Source organism: Helobdella robusta (assembly GCF_000326865.2).
Source record: "Helobdella robusta unplaced genomic scaffold HELROscaffold_72, whole genome shotgun sequence".
Lineage (NCBI taxonomy): Eukaryota > Metazoa > Annelida > Clitellata > Rhynchobdellida > Glossiphoniidae > Helobdella > Helobdella robusta.
The window spans coordinates 159,132-181,105 of record NW_008705409.1 but is presented as its reverse complement, the minus strand read 5'-3'; the positions used below and the strand labels follow the sequence as shown (position 1 = coordinate 181,105).

General features: G+C 34.1%; 3 protein-coding genes across 3 annotated transcripts; 1 reads left to right on the top strand and 2 right to left on the bottom strand.

Annotated features, from left to right (window-relative positions):
• Positions 1-341: 341 nt before the first annotated feature.
• HELRODRAFT_89643 (hypothetical protein) lies at positions 342-3,686 on the bottom strand (the record flags this gene model as incomplete). Its single annotated transcript, XM_009031294.1, has 8 exons — positions 342-621; positions 885-1,018; positions 1,259-1,342; positions 1,682-1,773; positions 2,365-2,572; positions 2,649-2,733; positions 3,039-3,150; positions 3,665-3,686. The coding sequence occupies 8 exons, from the start codon at positions 3,684-3,686 to the stop codon at positions 342-344; spliced, it is 1,017 nt and encodes a 338-aa protein (XP_009029542.1).
• Positions 3,687-4,884: 1,198 nt separating this feature from the next.
• On the top strand, positions 4,885-6,864 carry HELRODRAFT_181506 (hypothetical protein; the record flags this gene model as incomplete). The annotated part of the gene is made up of 1 exon (XM_009031307.1): positions 4,885-6,864. The coding sequence occupies one exon, from the start codon at positions 4,885-4,887 to the stop codon at positions 6,862-6,864; it is 1,980 nt and encodes a 659-aa protein (XP_009029555.1).
• A 9,612-nt stretch (positions 6,865-16,476) lies between these two features.
• On the bottom strand, positions 16,477-17,305 carry HELRODRAFT_89560 (hypothetical protein; the record flags this gene model as incomplete). The annotated part of the gene is made up of 3 exons (XM_009031282.1): positions 16,477-16,665; positions 16,872-17,071; positions 17,224-17,305. The coding sequence occupies 3 exons, from the start codon at positions 17,303-17,305 to the stop codon at positions 16,477-16,479; spliced, it is 471 nt and encodes a 156-aa protein (XP_009029530.1).
• Positions 17,306-21,974: the final 4,669 nt, after the last annotated feature.

Sequence of the window (21,974 nt, the reverse complement as noted above, 5' to 3'; positions counted from 1 at the left end):
TTGTAGAATGTTGACGCCAGGTCTGTCGTGGTTTTGAACCATGGCCTTCTTCAACTGAATTTCAAGAGTCTGAATAGCAGTGGGATTATTATGTATATACAAAATGAGTTTTTATTTAACAACTCCAGATAAATGAAAGTTGTCAGGATATTTGGGAAAAAACTTTAAGTTTATCCAGCTCGATTACATTTCAACAAAGTTAATAATTGAATATGAAAATTAAACAAATTGAATGTGTTGTAATGAGCGTTACAACCAGAATGTCGGAGTCGGTCAGAGTTGAAGATTTTTGTCGGAGTTGGAATTTTTTAAGCCCGGATTTGGAATCGGAGACTTATTTTTTAGGGACTGGAGTCAAATATTATTATCTGGAATCGGAAACGGATTTTTTGAGGGACCGGAGTCGGATATTTTTTATCCGACTCCGACACACCGGTTACAACGTTAACTGAGTTAACCCAATTATGTGATGATCTAACCGCAGAGAAGTCTTGTTCAATTTTGTTGTACTTCTCGTAGATGAGTTCGAGGAATGAGGAGTTCTTCTGCTTGTCCAAGTACTCGCTGAACATCTGCTGCAGCTCCTCTTCACATCTCTCAAACTCGTCCATGTAGGCTGGTCTGTGGTCGTGTGAGATGGAAAGAATTAAATAGAAATGGACAATTGTTTAAAAGGTAAGGTTAAAAAAGAATGAAAGAAAGAATGAATGATCAGTCCAGCAAAATCCATCTGTAGTGAATGGTCTGTCATCGTGTCACAGAAAGAAATAAATGGAAATGGATGAATGTTTGAAAGGTAGGGTAAAAAAGGTATAAAAAATGAGTGAATGATCAGCCGGACAAATGAACGAGCGAACGAAAAAATAATTATTCATTTCTCTGACCTCACTCCCTGCAACGATTCATATCTCTTTTTGTTCCTTTCCAACTCCGCCCTCTTCTTCTCTATCTTCGCTTCCAGATTGGCTTCATCGGATGCGATGCTTTCGATCAACGACATTATCTTTGCCAACTCCGTCTGTTGTAAGTTATTAAATGATGCTGGAGATATATCGATGAAAAAAAAATTATTTGGCTGTTGGCTGTTCTGTTTGAATGGGCGACTTGAATGTTGAATGAGTGAAAAAATCTTCCAAATGGTCGTCGAAATTTCACAACTAATAATTAACCACCGCACTATGCTACCAATGCTCAAATAAACACATTTGTCAAAAGTAATACAAGAAATGACGAATCGAGCCAGCTACAGTTGACTTACTTGGACGCTTTTCTCGCTTTCAGCCAGCAGCCTCTCCACGTCACCCAGCTCCAGCTGCTTCGACAGGGCGTTCAAACGAGCCAGCTGCAGAAATCAACGTACATTTTATATCTTGAATTTGCAACGATATCAGTTAATATTCTTATTTCTGATATTTGCACACAACAAGGCATAAGCATATGCTCTGACGTGATTGAAACAATACGTAAGAAAGCTTTCAATTGTCGTCAGCTTCGTTTTTACTCACTTTCATCGCAATCATCAAAACCTTCCATCGCCATTGGTACAACCGCGCACAGTTCGGTAATAATTAAAATTACCATTGTCATCACATCGTCATCATAATCATCGTCATATCGTTAACATAATCATCACCACCATCATCTTCATCATCATCTTCATCATCATTCTCATCATCTTTACCTTAAGATCAACCTCCTTAGCGAGCAGATCGTGAAGTAGGGCCCCCTTCCTTATCAGCTCGCTCGTCATCAATCGCGCTTCCTTCAACTCGTCTGCCTGCAATGTTTCGTTTCGTTGTGGTTTTTTTTTGTCACCATTGTTGTTGTTTATTATATTGTTGTTGTGTATGTTGTCGAGTTGATATTCTAACATGATTGCAAGTATTGAATGACGATGTGTTGGTGTTCATTTGGTTTATTCATAGGTAAGTTTGTTCGGGTGGATTTTTTTAAATTCTCAGAAATTTCATTGTTTATTGTTGATGTTGTTGTTGGGCCGTTGGGATGAATTCAGTTGGAAGGTGGAGCGATCGGTTGGATGGAGGAAGGTGCAAATTAAATTATTCCATCTATCATTATTGAGGCGAAGGCGAGGTGATTGTGATGAGGATATTGTTAATGAAAATTACTACTAACAACAACATCCAAAACATTAACAATATAAATAGCATCAACAGCAACAACAACAAAAACAACGACAACATCAATAACAACACCAAAAACAACAACAACGACAACAATAACATCACCAACAACAACATCAACAACAACAACATTAACAACAACATCAACAACAACATCATCAACAACATCATCACCAACAACAACAACATCAAAAACAACAACACCAACGAGAAGAACAACGCACTTTCGATGACAGATCAGACATAACACTCAGAGCGGTAATACCATCATCATCGTCATCATGACCATCACCATTAGCACCATCACCATCAGCACTGCTTAGCATGGCTTGGTACAATATCTGACTGACTTTGATCATCTCCTTCACCGAGTAGCCATCAGACTCGTAGAGTTTTTTGGGATTGACTTTTGTGCTGACTTTCGTCGCCTGGTTGGAGAATATGGAAAGAAAGTTGAAAAAAATGTTGGTGAATGATGAATGAAACTGAAAATGTGAATTAAACCATGAATTCGGTGATATATTTGATGAAGATGATTCTGTCTTGCTGACTCTCTATGTCTCTTGGGATGTCTGCATTTGGTTCAAATCTTTGGAAACATTTATTCAAATTATTTAACTTTATTATCTAAAAATAAACTAATAAATTATTCAAAAATAATTATAAAACACCAAAAGCAATCATAAAATTTTTATCAACATTTTTTTATTAATGATAACCATAACGGACATTAGGTGAATTAAAGCTGGGCAAATAGATTTGATAGGATCAAAAAACTGAACTAAATGATACTAATAAGAAATAAAATACAAGAATACAAAATACTATAAAATTAATTCTCCAACTTCAAGAATCTAAAAATTAAATCATTTTAATTCGAATGTTATAAATAACCTTAGAGCTAGCCATGTCATTATATCAGCCATCAGTGGGAAAACAGGTTTCTTGAAGTTTTCCATTGAGATCAGACGTTTGTAACCCAATGCTCTCATCATCTCTGTGAAATCTTTTTGAAAATTTAAAAAAAACGATTGAAAAATTATCTAGTTTGTATGAAATTATTTTGTAATTATTGCAAAACAATGCACACTTATAAATTCTCAGTATTTATTCAATTCAATGTTTCTTTTCTTGCTTAACAAAATAATTGGTTATCTTGGTTAATTGGTTATAATTGGTTAATTGGTTATTGGTTATATTGGTAACAGCTGATTGATAACAAACAAAATTATAAGTTATATTTGTAATGCAGATATAAAAAATGAAATAAACATTTTCTGTTTGACGAATGTTTAACTTTCAACAACCAATAAATGAATAACACTAGTATAACTATAACAACTACTCTAACTCACTGTTCATTAAAATAAAAATAATTAATAAAAAACATTTTACTGATTTACATTTATGATTTAACATCATAGGTTTTTAAAAATTAATTGAATAAACAATAAATTAAAATATTTTAAAAATAGAATTAGAATACAAAAAAAATGATAAAAAAATATTACAATACAAACTTCTCATATCTCTGTAGGACATATTTTTAAAATTAAACTAATAAAATTTTAACAAAAAAAAATCGAAAGTAATAATTTTTGCGATTTATTTAAAGTTTTTAATCACATGCGAAGTTTGAACGCTGATGTCGAATTGTTGTTTATTTCGAAGAGCACTGGCTTCATCGTTACCATGGAGTTATGTCGACGAAGCCAAAAGTGAACTCAAATTAAATCCAATTAAATCCTCTAGATATTTCATATTCATTTCACGCCCACCCACACACACCCACACAAATAACCACACATACACCCACCCACCCCACACACACAAACACACACACACATATTTATTTTGTGGCGTAAAAACTGGGTCATTGATGAGGTTTGATCGCAAAGGTATCCAGACAACCGTGGCAGGCTGCCAGATTAGTTATGAGCTAGCAATGTTCAGGGGAACCTGTTTTTTGTTCTTTATTATGCAGCTCTGACTGCGCAGAACCGATTGCACATCACACCTGTATTTAAACCTTCTATGACCAACTACGTGGACGCATCAGTTTGAGCGGAACTGCGGCGGTGTAGTGAAACCATCTCAACTGACGGTACTATGGTTTGAAATCAGAGTTTCACCTTTTAATAGATGGATTGCTTACCAAGCTGACGGACAACCTCACCTCGGAACCAGATATAACACCTGTTAAAAGGCACTGGTTATACTAGCCCTTTGTCATCTCATTTTAAAATAATATTTGCGAATTATTTGTTCCATAGTATGATAAATATTTGTTAGCTTTTAGAAATTTCATATATTGAACATATTTCACTAAGAGTTTTATTCTATCGACCAATTGTGCGCATATTTCAACTTAGCACACTTTTCGAAGTTATGAAATTGTAAGATTTGATCGAATTAAAACAATCTTACGATGAGAAATTGTTGATAAGCTAATAAAAAAATGTAATAGATATTTCACAAAGACGATAATAATAAAAATCGTAAAATTGCACCACCATCGTAAAATTAGCTCTAAATTAATCAAAACAATTTTCTATGTACATTTACAACGATGTATCTGATACAAAGACTGATAGTAAAACTCATCAAAAAGCAAAGTTAAATTTCAAGTATAAATAGAGTTGACGATGAGGTTGAAGCATCACATCTTCCCAGTTCAACACTTACTTCTTAGGTATATTGATTGCGATTTGAATTACTTCCAACAATAAAAGTTTTTAAGATGAGAAATGTATTATTGAAAAGTTTGAAAACTGATGAAAACAGGGACCAACTTTTGAAAGTCAAAGATGTCGTCAGCGAACTTCCGAGCAGTGGAAGCATTGATAAGATGTGTCCGAGTGTCAGCGAAGATTGGTCTGTTGTTACCAGGACAAAACAACGTGAAACTAAGCGGAGTTCTGCAGTTCTGACTCAAGGACTCATTAATTTCTCGTTGAATATTGGAATGTCCGTAGAATTCAAACAGCCTAAGATTAATGGTCCCAATGACTTTTCACTGAAAAGTAATATTCCGAAAAATTATGGGAAAAAATGCAAAAATCTGTATGCTCAAAGCAAATATTGCTACCCCAAAAATTTAGTTCTATGTAAAAATCGGGAAAAACACAGATTGAACGTATTAAAATCGAATGCAGTAAAACGTGATTTTCTGACTGTTGTTAAAATTGATGGAGATACATTTGACGGTCCAAACAGTTTGTGCAAGAACGCAGAAGATCAAGTCATAATGGCGGACACAAAAATCAATACATTAAAAATATTTGATTTGAATGGAAATTTAAAGACAAATGTTAATACGCACAACAATCGAACGTTGTTGTGGTCGCCTGACTGCATGTATTTGTGTCCGCATACCAAATGGTTAGTTGTTGTCGAAAGACCTCCTCACAAGAGAATCACGGTGATTGGGGAAAATTTATACAAAATAACCTCCTTCCGTTACGAAGCAACGAATCCAAAGGATGTGTGCATGGATAACAACTTCAAAATATTTCTCCTGGATTCTACGCACAAGAAAATTTACATATTTGACCAAAAGGGATTGTTGCTGAATACATTGCACTGCCCAGATATCGACTATCCTTACAATATTGCCGCCAATAAACACAACGAGCTCTTCGTCTGCGATAATCGAAAACATTGTGTAGAGGTGATCAATTATGAAGGCCACAAACTGCGGACGATAGGAAAGGAAGGAATAACAGATTATCCAATTTTTGTAAAAATTGGAACAAACGATGAATTGATTGTATGCAACAATTACTACGGCCTTAGACTAACCATCTTTAACCGAATTGGTGACCAGATACTGGTTGCATTGAAATCTGCAAAAAATCTGAAGAAATGTTTCGATGTAACACTTACATTCAATGGAACGGTGTTTATCACTACCAGGGACTTAAAATTCATAATCATGAAAGTTCCTCCAACTGTTTTGAAAAAATTAAATTGGGAACAAGCTCAAGACAACAGGGAAAAGAAAATGGAAACCAGCAAATACGAATCTTCAAATAAAAGCCTGAACGCGAAGATAGATAGCGTTTGGAACAAGAGTGTTTCAGTGCAGAACTCAAATGTAGTGAATTATCTGATAAATATTTTGAAGCAGGTAGAAAGCTGTAGAGCTGAATACTTACCGAAAAATGTAAGCTCGTTAAATGATTTTATAGGCAATACGAAGGATGTTGTAGTTAGAAGTGATAAATCGTTCAGCAAAGTTTCAGTGCAAAAGGAACATCCTAAACAATGTGATAGATGGATTTTGGATAACTATAAATTTGCATCCAACAATTTTGTGGAGCAAAGTGAAGAGTTTGAAAACAGCGGAGAAATGCTACTGGAAAATCAACAAGCGAAAGATGATGAATCGGAATCAGAGAGCATTAAAGACAATATTTGGAATATGTCTTTTGTGAGGGATAGTGAAATCGAAAATGAAGAATTATTCAACAATATTTTGTTCGAAAGTGAACATTTCGAAAGCAGAAGAAGAATGTTACAGAACAACAGCGAGCTTGAGATTCCAGCCGAAAGTGAAAACCTGAGAAGTTTTTCCCTTGCAAAGGATGAGTCGCAAATTCGCAATATATGGAGCAACAACAACCCGGCTCACAACGCCCGCAAGAACATTTGGAGCAATTTTGTTTTAATGCATGACATAGACAATAAAGTTCGCAACATTTGGAGCAATGACATGTAAAACATTTCGTGAAGTAATTGGTTCAACTGGTTTTCCATAACTGACATGGAAAATAACTTTTTGAATATTTAACTTGCCGTATTTTATTATTATTTTGTCACTGTATGAATTTATAACATTTGTTTTTTTTTTGTAATAAACTGTTCAACAGCCAGATAATAATAGTGCGTTGTAATTAGTTAAAGTCATTTATTCTCAAAAATTTATTCTTATGTATCCTATCGAAAATTTGGCTAATTTAAAAATCATCCGATCCCATCATTAAACTTCCTTCTTTTCTTCTTTTTCCTTGCTTGTGAATCATTATAGGTGGCATGATATGATACGACGCTGTAAAAAAAAGACAAAAAAAATAAATAACAAAGAACAATAAAAAAAATTACTAGAATTTCGATAAGCTTTATTTATAAAAATTTATAAATTAAAAAATGTTTGGCAACAGATCATCAAGTTTTTATAGAAGCGTTGAATTAAACTGCACGCCACAATAATATATACGTGCCTCTGATAGTCAAAACCACGCAAAAATATAAAACTGTGTGTTGTGTGTGCGAGTTCTAGACTAGGCTGCCATGTATGATAAATACGTGTCGTACACTGGTCAGCGGTGAAAATGCTGAAATTAGAAAACCATTTTATTATTTTGCTGCTTTTGTTGTTATTATTGTTGCTGCTAATGTTGTTTTTGTTTTATTTTTTTAAGTGTTTTTTTTAAATGCTTGAGTCTTGTTAAACTTGCAAATAATGCCATGTTGATTTGGTAGGCGTCTGTTGTTTTAAACTCTGTTTCTGAGCTCTTTATATTTTTCACGTGTTGTTGGCATAGTTTTTGTCAACTGTTTATTTATTGTTCACGTTGTTTTATATATAATTTGTTTATGTTCATTTTGCTACTGCATGGATTTTTTTTTTCATGTTAGCCATTAATGCTTATTTATGCCTCTTGTCCGTTTGATGTTTTGTCTACTGCTGGTTTATGGTAGAAATCTGTTGTTCATTTACCAACGTGGCTATGTATGTGATGTTAATTGTCCTGTGCCTCTACATCTTTTGATTGTTTGTGTGTGTTTATATTGTGTACGGTGCGTGTTCGTTCAGAGAAACAAATTTGTTCACACAGTTGTTCTATTTATTTTTATGTGTGTGTTTTTATCTTTCTGAATGGGTTTATTTGCTTGTCTGGATCGGTCTGCTGATAGTAAATTTTTTCTTGCAGATTTTGAATGTTGAGGTGGTGAGATGTGGGTTGGCTGCGCAAACAATTCAACGGACTAAAGTGATTTCTCTCATTTGACCTCGACAATGTACACACGTACAATAACATCATTACAGATTAAGATGAAAAGTCCACTGTGAAGACACAAAAGAGTTTGATAACTGGAGCATCAACTTAATGCAGAATAACAACTAACAACGACAAAGAAGCCACACAAAACAATGGACAACACACACGAAACAATGAACCCACTGACTGAGATGAGATTGTGCCAGGATGAAAGATGAACAAAGAAAGGACATCAGTAGCTAATCAGCTTCAATGCTCATCAATTCCTTTCTGCTGCACGTTTCCATTGTGCTCGCTTGATAAACTAAAACAATCTAACAAGCCCAACAACAAAACGAACAAAAACTAAAACAACTACACTGATAAAAAGACACACACACACACACACAAACAAACAAATGTATTCAAATTAACGTTCAACAAAGTTTGCGTTTGAAAAAGTTGTATACATCTATATAAAATCTTAAACCTACGGAATAACGAATACTTGACCCTTAAACAGGAGATAAGCTCACGCCGAATAAGTTCTGATTTTCATCAATAAGTGCATTTATATATAAATATATATTTAGGATTCAGACTACCAGATAAACAGTTGCTTAGAAAATCACAGCATTTTCAGCGTTGCTTATATATGATTTCTCAAAATATTTTTTTAATAGCATTCGTCAAATATTATAAGAACATAGCGAACAACTTTCAGTACACGCGCAGTAAAAAAAAACTAGGATCTTTTTCAAGATATTTATTTCTGTATGGATGGATAGATCATAGTATGTGTGTGTGTGTTTGTGTGTGTGTGTGTGTGTGTGTGTGTGTAAGGAAATGTACGCCTAATGTATCCATCTTATTTCGTAGCATAATAATGCGAGGTCTTGGCTGGTTATTGTTGTGCTAATTGCCACTGCCATGGAGACGATATGTAAATACATTATCTTTTCAATCATATCGAATTTTTTTTTCTCTTTTTTTCTATCTCTTCATCAAACGTCGTTGTTCAATTTTGCTGTCTAATGAAGCGACACGATGTGGTTGTTGTTCATGTTGCAGCTGCTGATGTGGTTGTTGTTGCAGCTGCTGATGTGGTTGTTGTTGCAGCTGCTGATGTGGTTGTTGTGAGTGCGCTGTTCCTCATCAGTCAAGTGATGTTTTGGTTTTTTTTTCAGGTTTTTCACTAATATTTATCCAATATTTATCCAATAAAAACAACCATTCTCGCAAACCGGATTAGCTCAGTCGGTAGGAGTGCCATGTCTCGCGCTCCTATTACGTGATGGCGTGGTTCGACTGCTGCCTGTCCAAAACTCAAAAGCCATCATACGCGTATGATGTGTTGCTTGCATTTGACAGATCTGCATTATGAAGAATGAAAAACACATACACACACAGACAAACACACACAAACACAACATCAACATTTTTGTATACACAACAGTTCACGCATCCCCGCCACACAAACAACAACCTTCAAACACACATACACACACGCACGCACGCACAACAACAACATTAACATTCACACACTTACAACAAAATTGATAACAACAACAACAACAATCGTAACATTAACATTCATGTACTCTGCAACAACCGAAAATGACAAGAACAATATAGAAATGTATATACACACAACAATCACAGCAACAACAACTACAATTACAACACACACACACAAACACACACACAGATACACACACATACACACACACGCACAACATCGCAGAAACAACAACAATTTCACCCGCACGCAACAATTACAAACACAGTAATACAATAACTACAACAACATCAACACTTACTCACACACACACACACACACAACAAACAGAGCAACGACAACAATTACACACAACAACAACCGCAGTAAAATTGACGACAACAACAAATGAAATCACAAAATGACCGACAATCTAATCAGTCAAAAAATCATTAACAGCATTCTTCTCCGGCAAGCCCCATTCACCGTCATCATCAGCCTGAACAAATCTCTCAACAACAACCACAACAACAACCGCAACAACATCAACAACCACTACAACCACAACAATAACAACATCAACCGCAACAACCAAATCCTTATCAACAACAACAACAATCACTACAGCCACAACAGTAATAACAACAACAAAACATCATCATCAAAATCAAAATCAACAACATAACATTTATATTGTCTGATAGATTAATTGCCATTCTTCAGTCGGTTCAAAATAGGGCTGCAAAACTTGTAACTGGAAAATTGAAATTTGATCCTGTAACGCTAACATTGAATGAACTTCACTTGAGGAAAGAATAATTTTTAAAATTGCAGTGACTGCGTTCAAGTCCATGAATGGAATGTCACCGGCTTACATCACAGATAAATTTTTCACGCAGGCATCTGAGGTCAGATAATATGAATCCTTTGGCGGTGGTTCCAGCTACGAATAAGTGCAAGAGATATCGCAGTTGCGAGTTCGACGGCTTGGAATGACCTACCGATTTCATTAAGAAGACCTGGAATTAATTTTGTGACATTTAAAAATGAATTAAAAACATATTTATTTTTCGTTGATAAAAATTAAATTTGAATATTTTAATTTATGTTGATCACGCACAGATATTTTGTATGTTTCACTTTTGATGGCACCTTTGAAGTATTTAATTTGCGCTATATAAATATTTCTAAATAAATAAGTAAAATAAATACATACAGAGCAGTAGTAGTAGTAGTAGTAGTAGTAGTAGTAGTAGTGGTAGTAGTAGTAGTAGTAGTAGTAGTAGTAGTAGTGGTAGTAGTAGTGGTAGTAGAAGCAGTATGGGCTGCAGTATTAGTTGCATAGCGTAATAGGAAAGGGCATGAAAGTTCTGTCATAAACAACTGTAGCAGTCATGAGTAGCTAGCTAATTAACATAATATCCCCATCATCATCATTATGTCTTAGTCAACATCATCATCATCATCAACACCATTATCATCATCACCTCTTCATCATCATCACCATCATGGTGTCGTCATCACCATCATCATCATCGTCGTCATCACAACAGCCACCAACATCATATAATTTAAATCCCATTCATCAACCCCAACCTTTCACCCAAACATCATCCTTGCGTCTTATTATTATTAAACAGAGAATGTGCTGATGTTTTTATTATGAATAATTAAAATTGAAAGAAAACATGGTGTAGATATTTAGAGATATTTTTCTTGTAAGAGCAGGCCAGCATTTCATATATTCAAGAACGTATAAATGTATTGTATATTCAAACAAATACATATTCATATATACTCATGTTTATTAATTTATTAATGCATATACAAATGAATATTAATGCATGCGTGCACCTCCATGTCTATATATTCTACCAAAGCATATTAATTGTAGGGAAATCTTCCCAAGTTTGTCTGAGGGAGGAAAAGTACCGATAGAAAATTTGTCAAGTTGGTAGCAGTATCATTATAACATGCGAACGTCATCATGATGACGTCATTATCAGCTTCATCAAAAAAACAGTAACATCGTCATCATCGCCGTCGTCATCATCGTCGTCAGCATCATCAGAAGCAGCAGCAGCAGCAGCAACCCAGTCGACACAGTATAAACCACAAGCACATAAAAACACATCGCATTAAAAAAAACAAACCTCACCCTTACAACCTCCATGCATACAACAAACCTGATATATACATATATATATACATTAACTTTAATGGTATGTGTGCCGAGACAATATATATATATATATATATATATATATATATATATATGTATATATATATATATATTGTATATATATATATGTATATATATATTTTATATATATATATATAAAATGTACACACTTCACTAAGTATACATACACACTATATACACGTCACACATGCGCTATTTAGAAACATGCAAGCAGGATACACGCCTCCACCCGCCACAACCAGCGACACACGCCAAAATCACCGACACAAGCCGCAACCTGCAGCACACACTCCAGCCAGCATCACAGGCCACAACCAACGACACACGCCACAACCAGCGACACACACACACATACCAAATGCTCACAATATTAACAACCCCTGACAGACATACGGTAAACACACCTACGCACACACACGCACACACGCACGCACGAAAAATAATTTTGTTGGCCGATGTTTCTGGCTGTCAATGTTTTTGTTTTATGCCACTGTTGACGATAATTGAGATAAATGATGATGATGTTTACGACGACGACGATGATGATGATGATAACGATGGTGATGATGATGATGCCAAATTAAAAAACATTCTTCAGACGCTTTTATAAAATTTCAGTATAGCAATTCATTCGAGCACTGACAGCAAATTAACAAGACAAGCGAATCAACGGGCCATCACACAAGTACCTGCAACTTCAGTCAGCGAAGCAACAACAACAAACAAGCAAACAATACATTAACTTCACTACGACGCACCTCCAAGCCAACTCAGCGGAAAACATCCTCCTTCAGCAACAATCAATCCAACAGAACAAACCTTACCAAGATAGTCAAGAAAAACTCAACTGAACAGCTGTCGGAGGAAGAGAATCTTTCCAGACATCTCAAAGGCTGATGGCGTAGATGGTGATGGAAGAAAAGGGATGGTGAAGGATAAATATATAAATAAATAAATAAATAAATAAATAAATAAATATATATATATATATATATATATATATAATTATTTATTTGATGGGATGAATGATGATAAATGTACAACTGAAATGTTGAAGATGGAGAAGTTGGAGGGAGTTTTTTCACAATGGTGGCGAAGATGTTGTTGGTTAAAATTCTTTTAACTGTTTTTTTAATCATTCTATTATTATTATTATTATATATTTATTGTTGATAAATTTTTTTTTATTTTTGTTAATTAATGTATTTATTTACTAAGATTATTTTTCATTTAAACTTTGTCGCATAAACTGACGATGAAATGATAAAAATATTGATTGTGAGGGACAAGATGAAGGAGATGGTGATGATGAAGAAAATGTTGATGAAGAAGAAGATGGTGATGATGATGCTGGTAGTGATGATGATAGTGACGACAATGATGATGAAGAAAATGATGATGATGATGGTGACGATGATGATGATGAAGAAGAAGAAGATTGTGATGATTATGAGTATTAGCACAAATTCTCGTAAGAAGATGGTGGTGATGATGATGGTGACGATGATGATGATGATGGTGGTGATGATGATGGTGACGATGATGATGACGGTCCTGTTAAGAAGTCGATAATAAGAATATTTTTTTATTTCAATTTTTCCAAGCAACATTCGCAGCAGCCGTTTATCCGACTTAACACTCCATCGATTTTCCAAGAAAAGAAAAATTTTAAACCTCTCGAAATGAGTGAGTAGGTAGAAATTTGATATTGAAGATAGGCAGAAGAAATGGAACACAAACACAAACACCGTACCACCATGCAGTTACGCATATGTACGTCGGTGTATTCAAGCTTGTTTTTGGAAATATTTTTAAACAGCCAGTCGAGTCGTTCCTTTCCAGCAATACAACATTCAGGATGATGTTTGGAACGTTTCAGCCCGTTCCAATTTATGAGCGAGTGAGCGAAACTTGCGTATACCTACTTACAATCCATTTACTTCAGCAAGTAATGTGTAACATAACGTTAAAATACTAACACCAACCTACAAACACAAATAAACATACACTAAAACATTAAATATTTAAACACACAGATACAAATACACCAACGAAAAGCGTACAAAATGGCTTCATACAAATGAACAAACTAAACAATAAACATACAAATGTAAAAATAAACGTACATAAACACCTAGAATAAAAAGAAATAGAGAGAGGAAAGGAGAGATAGAGAAAGATAAAAAGACAATAATTTCATTACAAACTTGTCTTCGACGCGTATTTTTATAGCGCAAACTCGTGAAACAAAACACCTCTTCATGCGAAACTGTTCAAAAAACCCTGCAAATGCCATCTTCCTCTCATGTGAACATCTTTTAACTTAACTGAACATCTTTAACTATAAACGCCGAAACGCCATTAGAACTACAATAAAAAGTGTATGTATTGTATGATAAAATATAAGTGAACATACGTTTAAAAAATATTCATCCGTCAACTTGAACGATTTTTTTTAAAATTCACGCCAGGCTCTTTCCGATTTATTTTTTTATTTTTAAAAATTTGATATTTTTCAAATTATGAATCTTTTTGTGACACCACTCTCTATTTTTTGAGTGATTTTTTTAAAACTCGTACCAATGTATACCAACCATATCTCTCAAACTAGCTAACATATATATTATTGAAATTTTTTACAAATTAATGAGACAATGTTATAACGGAATTAATAAAAATTTATTGACCCAAATCCAAAAATGAAAAGAACTTTTACACCCCTTGTTAAGAATGCTTTACAGCATTATTTTGGTATGACAGTGGATGAAAAATCAACATAAATTATGGGCTCAGCATAAATTCTGTAATTTTTATTCGATCATACTACAAGAACGGTTATAAAATAAAAAAAATTGTTGGTGTTTGCTGTTCTTATGGTACGGAGGGAGCCTAAAAACCCTGCAGATGACTGCTATTTCTGTTTGACTCCACCCATTAAAGCAAGTTTATCAATGAAAATAAATTAACAGTTGAATATCCAAATCTTCCATCTGCCATTTGGCCTATTCCAAAATCTGATAGTTTTTTGTTGCCAACTGCAACCTACAAAGTCCTGTGATGGTTTTCAACACTATAAGTATTTTTTCAACACGTGTGTTTATGTGTATTTACTCAAGTGTGTGTGTGTGTGTGTGTAAATTTCATCATATTTGTTCATAAGTGGGAGTTCAGTTGCTTCCATACATAGTAGTATAATAATTACAGAGCAGAGTAGGCGCGTACCTCGGTGCGAGTGATGCCACACAGAGTTGTGTACACGCGCTGGGATGGGTGCGGCATGAAAGCATTTTAAAGCTAATAACCGCGAACGCATCTGCAGCACTCTGTCTGACGGCAGCTTCAACTTTAAGTGCAGAATGCATATCTCATGAAGCTGCTTGTCACTCATTCCTCCACAGAGGCGCACACACGTTCGCACGTGTCCAGCCATATCGACTCCTACGGCGTACACAAGGAGCCACAAGGAGCCACATACTTTTATATTAACAAGCATCTACACAAGGAACCACATACTTCACGACCCATTAACATGCGACATTGGTTTCTACTTAAAAAAATAATTCAATCAATGTGGAAATAGCCGAACGATTTCAATTTTTAAAAAATTACGCTTTCTTTTTCGTACAACTAGAAAGAGTTTACAGCGTATTAATTTAAAATTGTTTGAGTAATTCAACTTAACATAGGGCGTCCGGGAAAATGGTGCTATTCTATGCATTAAAGGGTTGATCCTATAATATCAAGATGTGTTTATTACGACTTGCGAGTGGTCACCCATTCAGTTGCATTCTTAACGCTCTTGTTACAGTTGCCACTCGAATCACCATTGTTGGTAAAAATTACAACCTCAACAGCCTAGTTACTGGTGTAATCGTTGTTACCATTGCTACCAGTGTCACCATTGTTATTGTTGTTGCTAGCATTTTGACCACTAGCGGTGACTGTCATAAATAAGATGATGATTTGGACGAGGCTGACGAAGACGATGGTAAACTTGACATGTATGACTGGTTGATTGGTTGAAACTTATTTTAAATTACTCAATAAATTGAATCCACTAAAAAATTAAAAGCTCTTTTTATTGTTCCTATAAAGTACTTACCAAAACCAAAAATTAAAAAAACTGTATCAAGAGACGACCCTAAGTTAAGAAATAAATAAACTGCAAAAAAGAAAATATAGAATTAAAAATCATATAAACAAAACTGCAGACGCCACACACGTGAAAAAGTGCAGACCTGACAAAACAGAAACTGAAAATATAAATAAAACAAACAAACATTCAGTACCGTAAGTCCATAAGATGTTGACACAATCGACCCCTGCCCCACCTCTACCCAGCAACTTTTCCCATGCAAGACGACAGCTTAAACAGACAAAACAATGACCATTGACCATGCTGTTGTTGCCTCCATTTGAGAAGATGGGAATGATGAGTTCTTCTGAAAAAATTCCGTCTCCATATAAAGATTTTCAAATTTTTAGAAGTTTTATGATCTACAGACTCGTTGAGCAGCTTTTGACCACTTTTTAAATTGCTATTAAATCAAGTAAACTTCAATTGAACGATTTTAAAAGAAAAAGTTTATTAACAATGTTGGATCTTAATGTGAGTGCTTCAACCACAAGTTACATTCAAGTAACATCCTAAAAATTATGCAAATACATAAACATTTTTAAACTTATACAAACATATATACAAATATATAAACATATATTAAAATACTCAATCATACATACAAAAGCACAAATATTCATACAAAGACAAATACAGATAGAGAAATACAGACATACACATGACGAACAGACATACAAAAATACATACAAACACAAAATCTTACACATTACATAACATTACATGTAATTACATAAACATTTATACAAAAACAGGAACATGCGCACTGAAGCACAAACATACATACAAATGGACAAACAGACATTTAAACATTCACAAATACACGGAGAAATGAGAAACACGAAAACAAATACAAATACATCAGCACGGAGAATTTCCAAAAAAAAAAGAAGCCAATCATGAAAACAACATAAAAAATTAAATGAATGTTGTTTACATACACACACACACACACACACACACACACACACACACACACACACACACACACACACACACACACACACACACACACACACACACAAACATACACATGTACATACAAAAATTTTGTAGAAGACACACAGCAGCAAAAAAACATGCACTGACTAGGCGCGTTTTTAAATGCTGGGTCGAGAGAAGAAGGTTTGATTTAAGTTAGCCCCATGCTCTCACATATATAAAGATTTGTTTGAAAGTTTCTATGGATGTTTGTTTATCAGTTGCTATAAAATTTTCTCTTGGTACTCATGTATGTTATGTATAAAATACAGACAGACAAACATACGTACATTCATACGTACATATATACATACATACATACATATATACATACATACACACATGCATACATACATACATTCATTCATACCAACAAACATACATTGGTCGTGTGGTTGTACGTTTGTTCGTTCCTGTGAGTTTCGTTCGTGGCTGCATTTTTTTCTTGCTAATTGTTCTCCAGCGGGGTCATTAAAACATACAAAACTCACTCCCAATGTCTTCTTAATGTTCGCTCCGCACCAATTAGATATTTTTCTGCTGCCTAAAATTACGTATTTCTGTATTTTTTTTTATTTCTTTGCATTAATTATTTATTTATTCACGTGTGTGTGTTCAAAGTTTTAAGTTCATTCTTTTGTTTCATAATCGGTTTGTGGGTTAATATGATCCGCGTGTGTGTGCGCGTGTGTGCGTGTTCCTCTATATATTTGTGAGTGTCACTCAAGATGCATGTATGTATGCTTCAATGTATGTGTGTGTGTGTGTTTATTTTGTATGAAACCATATGCGCGGATGTCTGTGAATGTGAAAATACCTTTTCAAAATGGTACGAACTTGAACATTTGAGATGGTTCTTCGTCTACGTTACAATTCCTGCTAATTGGTTTGTTACAGGTTTTACGAGAAATATTACAACATCTGAAAGAAATTTTACATCTCCAAAATATTTTACAGCATTTTCAAAATATTTTACAACTTTTGTTAACGACTGGTTGAGGAAAAATGCATTTATTCCCAACACAAATAAAACATGTTTAATCATAAATGTTGTAAAATGTTTGGGAAATGCTGTAAAATATTTTAGGGATGTTAAATTTCTTGGGTAAGTTTCAATATTTCTAGTAAAACCTGTATATTCTGCTAGAACGTTTCGCATTCTCAACAAACATAAACCTCGATTAGTGTTTAGTCTTTTTTTATTTCATTTCACGTCTATCAACATTATCTCTAATAAATTGCTAGTCAGTTAATTTATTTATTCAGAATTTTAAAGTTCAATCTCTTCAGGAAATGTTATTGGCCTGCAGTTGATGCAATGCGAATACCACTACAGCATTTTTCCTACTTAATCGACGAAACCTCCCTTCTGAACCACCTGAAAAACTCATTTCAATCCAACACGTGTAACATGTGGTGGAATATTTATTCAGCAATAGTTTCCTAATTTGCAGAAACTTTCATGTTCCCTTTGAAATTCAACGTTTTAAACCTGTAAACATTAGCAAAAATTTAAATTGTCCAATAAATTACTTTTATTAAATTTGTTCAAAAAATTTTTTTTCAAATGACTGACAGAAGAAGAAGGGTAACATTACAAAAACTCTGAACGTTAAGCATTATGGGCTCCGTCGGCCACATTTAATTAAACATTCATTCAATAGTTTTTTTTATAAATTTTTGGATAAGCAACAATTATTTCTATGAAAGTAAGGTTAGACTTTAAAATTTGCTGCGCGCGTGTGTGCGTGTGCGTGTGTGTGTGTATGTGTGTGGTGTGTGTGTGTGTTGAAGTTTTCATTTATATATCCATGCATGTTTTGTTCTCCAAAATGTTCTATCAAATTTTTTCTTTTAAAATACAGCAATCATTTTTCTAAATTAGGCATTGAATGCGGGGTACATATAATAATTCTTGACATAATAATCTTTATTTTCCATTATGTTAGTCTTCTAATATTTTAGTTGGTTTTCCATGTTGGATTTTTAGAAAATTGTCTGCGTGCTGCATGCTTCTCCATTTCAAGTGAATCCGAGGTGAGTTGTTATCCAGATTTAGTTTTAGTGGCGGAAAGCATCATTCATATTTTAAACAAGCGCAGGATACTTATACATAAGCACATAGATAGATATAAGAACAAGTAACATGCACATGTATAATATATCCACTAGTTATATAACTCTTTGACTTTTTTTTATTCAATTTATATATATAATTTGATTTTGTCTTAATTGACGAAATTTAAAAAAATAAGTTTGGTGTACAGATTTTTTAGATTATTTTTCGTGCGAAGAAGTTTTTCTGAGATAGGTCTGTTAATCTGGAAGAGTTTGACACTAGAGTTGCGTGTGCCCTGCAACTTTCTGCTGCAGTTTCGCAAAAGTTTGAAAACGAAGGAAAGTAATGAAGTGACGAAACTTTACAAATGAATCGTTACAATTTGTCCAAATGTGTTGAAGTCAGTCGGGGTAGGAAAATTTTACCAGCAATCGTCAGAATCGGAATTATTTGAGCAGTCGGATACTTTTCACCCGACACCCTGAGGTTCGTCGCATTCCAATCAAGGCAGACACACCAGTGAACGACGTCCCCACAAAATGCGTTTTGTCTGGCTTTAATTTGCTCTATTTAAATTTTTTATATTGAAATACTTCATACATTTTTTTTATCATTAATAATAACAATAACAAAGGCAACAATTACAGCAACAACAACAACAGCAACAACAACAATAATAATAATAATAATATTTAATATTAATAACTTTAATATTAATAACAAAAGAGCACTTGCTTAAATATTAACACTTGAACAAAGAACATCCACCACAAGCCAACCCGGAATATAATGAATTACTCACCAATATGTAGCCGAATGACGTGGCATAGCAGTGCACCTGAAAGGCTCTGGAGATTATTATTCAATGAATGGTTATCATACGCACATACTTGCACATTCATCATCCATCTGCCTCATCCATCTTCTGAATCCATCATCATCATCATCATCATCATTATTCCAATACACAGGGTCGTGAATATCATCTCAACGCATGCTCTAATCTCCCGCCCATTTTAAATGACCAATTTTTTAATTTTTTTTTTATAATTATTGATCATCATCAATATCATCATCATCAATATCATCATCATCATCAATATCATCATCTTCATCAAAATCATCATCTTCATCATTATCACCATTTTCATCATTATCATCATCATTATCGTCATCACCTTTTCCATCACACCGACCTTCATAATGCACCTCCAAACTTCAAAAAAATTTTTTTTGTTATCTAATCTTCTTGTCGTCGTCCAAACGATGCTGCATTTCTGATCCGTCTTTCATCACCAAGCTGATGTTCATCATCATCATCACCACCATTATCATCATCAGCATCACCATCATCATCATCCTTAAAATCACTATAATCATCATTATCATTTTCATCACTGACACGTCATCATCATCATCGTCATCACTAAAATAATCAACATCCCAATCGTCATCACTATTATTATGATTATTATTACCGTTGTTGTTGTTATTATCATCATCATCATCATCACTATTAACACCATTCTCATCATCATAACCATGGTCAGCATCATCATCATTATCCCCGGCCAATCATATCTTGAATGGTAACTTAATGCTAATCCTTTAACTCAGTTCAACATGACACACACATGCCCAACCGGCCAAATAAACCAAATAAAGCGCTTCAACAAACATGGCCTTTTAAAGAAACATAGATAGATGAACGAACGTAGCTTCAAAGATAAATACCAAAGAACATGGATATAAACCACCGTGCGCATTTAGAACATGGTCACATGAAAATACAATTAGGACAAAAAATAAACATGTCCGTACAAAGAAACATAGATAAATAAACTAGCTTGGTAGCACGGACGAACATAAAACCTAAAACTCTGCAGGCTAACGTGTCTGCTGAAACTGACTTAAATATAGACATAGATATATTGAAAACGTAAATACATAAAGAAAGATATCAACATACAGTAAGCATAAACAAATAAACATGTTTATGCCAACAGACGTAGAAAAATGAACAAACATGGCAGAAAAACATAGATACAAACAAATATGGCCACACGCCACAAACATAGATCTATAAACAAACATGGCTGCGTAAAATAAACCATAAACAAAATTGAAGGCAAAAAACATGAACGTATGCGTTGAGGTATCCAAATGTAGCTTCATAAACATAAAAATACATAAACGCAGTTGATAGACTTAAACAGGTTTGCTAACATAAACAAGATATTTTAAATGCATACATACATATTAATACATAGATACATAGAATAAAGACATAAAGAAAGATGAATACAAAACAATAGATAAATGTGAATACTTAAATATACATAGACAAGCATTAGTAGGCAACATAACTTCGAGTAACAGATTAGCGTTTTTACATGGACATAGCATAAAGACTAGTGAGGCTGGGGCAGATGATGATATGCAAACATATATAATTTCCTTATAAGTTAAAACATTTGAAATATAAATGACACGAAAATACTTATTTGCAAAGTTTATAAACACATTTTCACGAGCAAATTATTCGGCAGCTTATTTAAGGTTCTCGGTTCTACTACTCCTACTACTACTACTACTACTACTACTACTACTACTACTACTACTACTACTACTACTACTACTACTACTACTACTACTACTACTACTACTACTACTACCACTAATAGTCAAAATATTCCAATGTAGATGCATGAACCTAAAAAATAACAGCAGTTTATAAACACAAACAGTTTTGTAAACACGCACAAAACATTATACTAGCAAAATGATCGCACTTGATTAACGTAATAAATGACTTTTGATATGACCGGAACGCAGACCTCAACGATGGTGTACAAACAAAAAATTCACTTGAAAATTTCAATTTAATGAAACTTATTTTTACCATCGTAGTAGATGAACATTAGATGCACATTCAAACACATTTCTGCAACTTGATCAACACGGGCAACT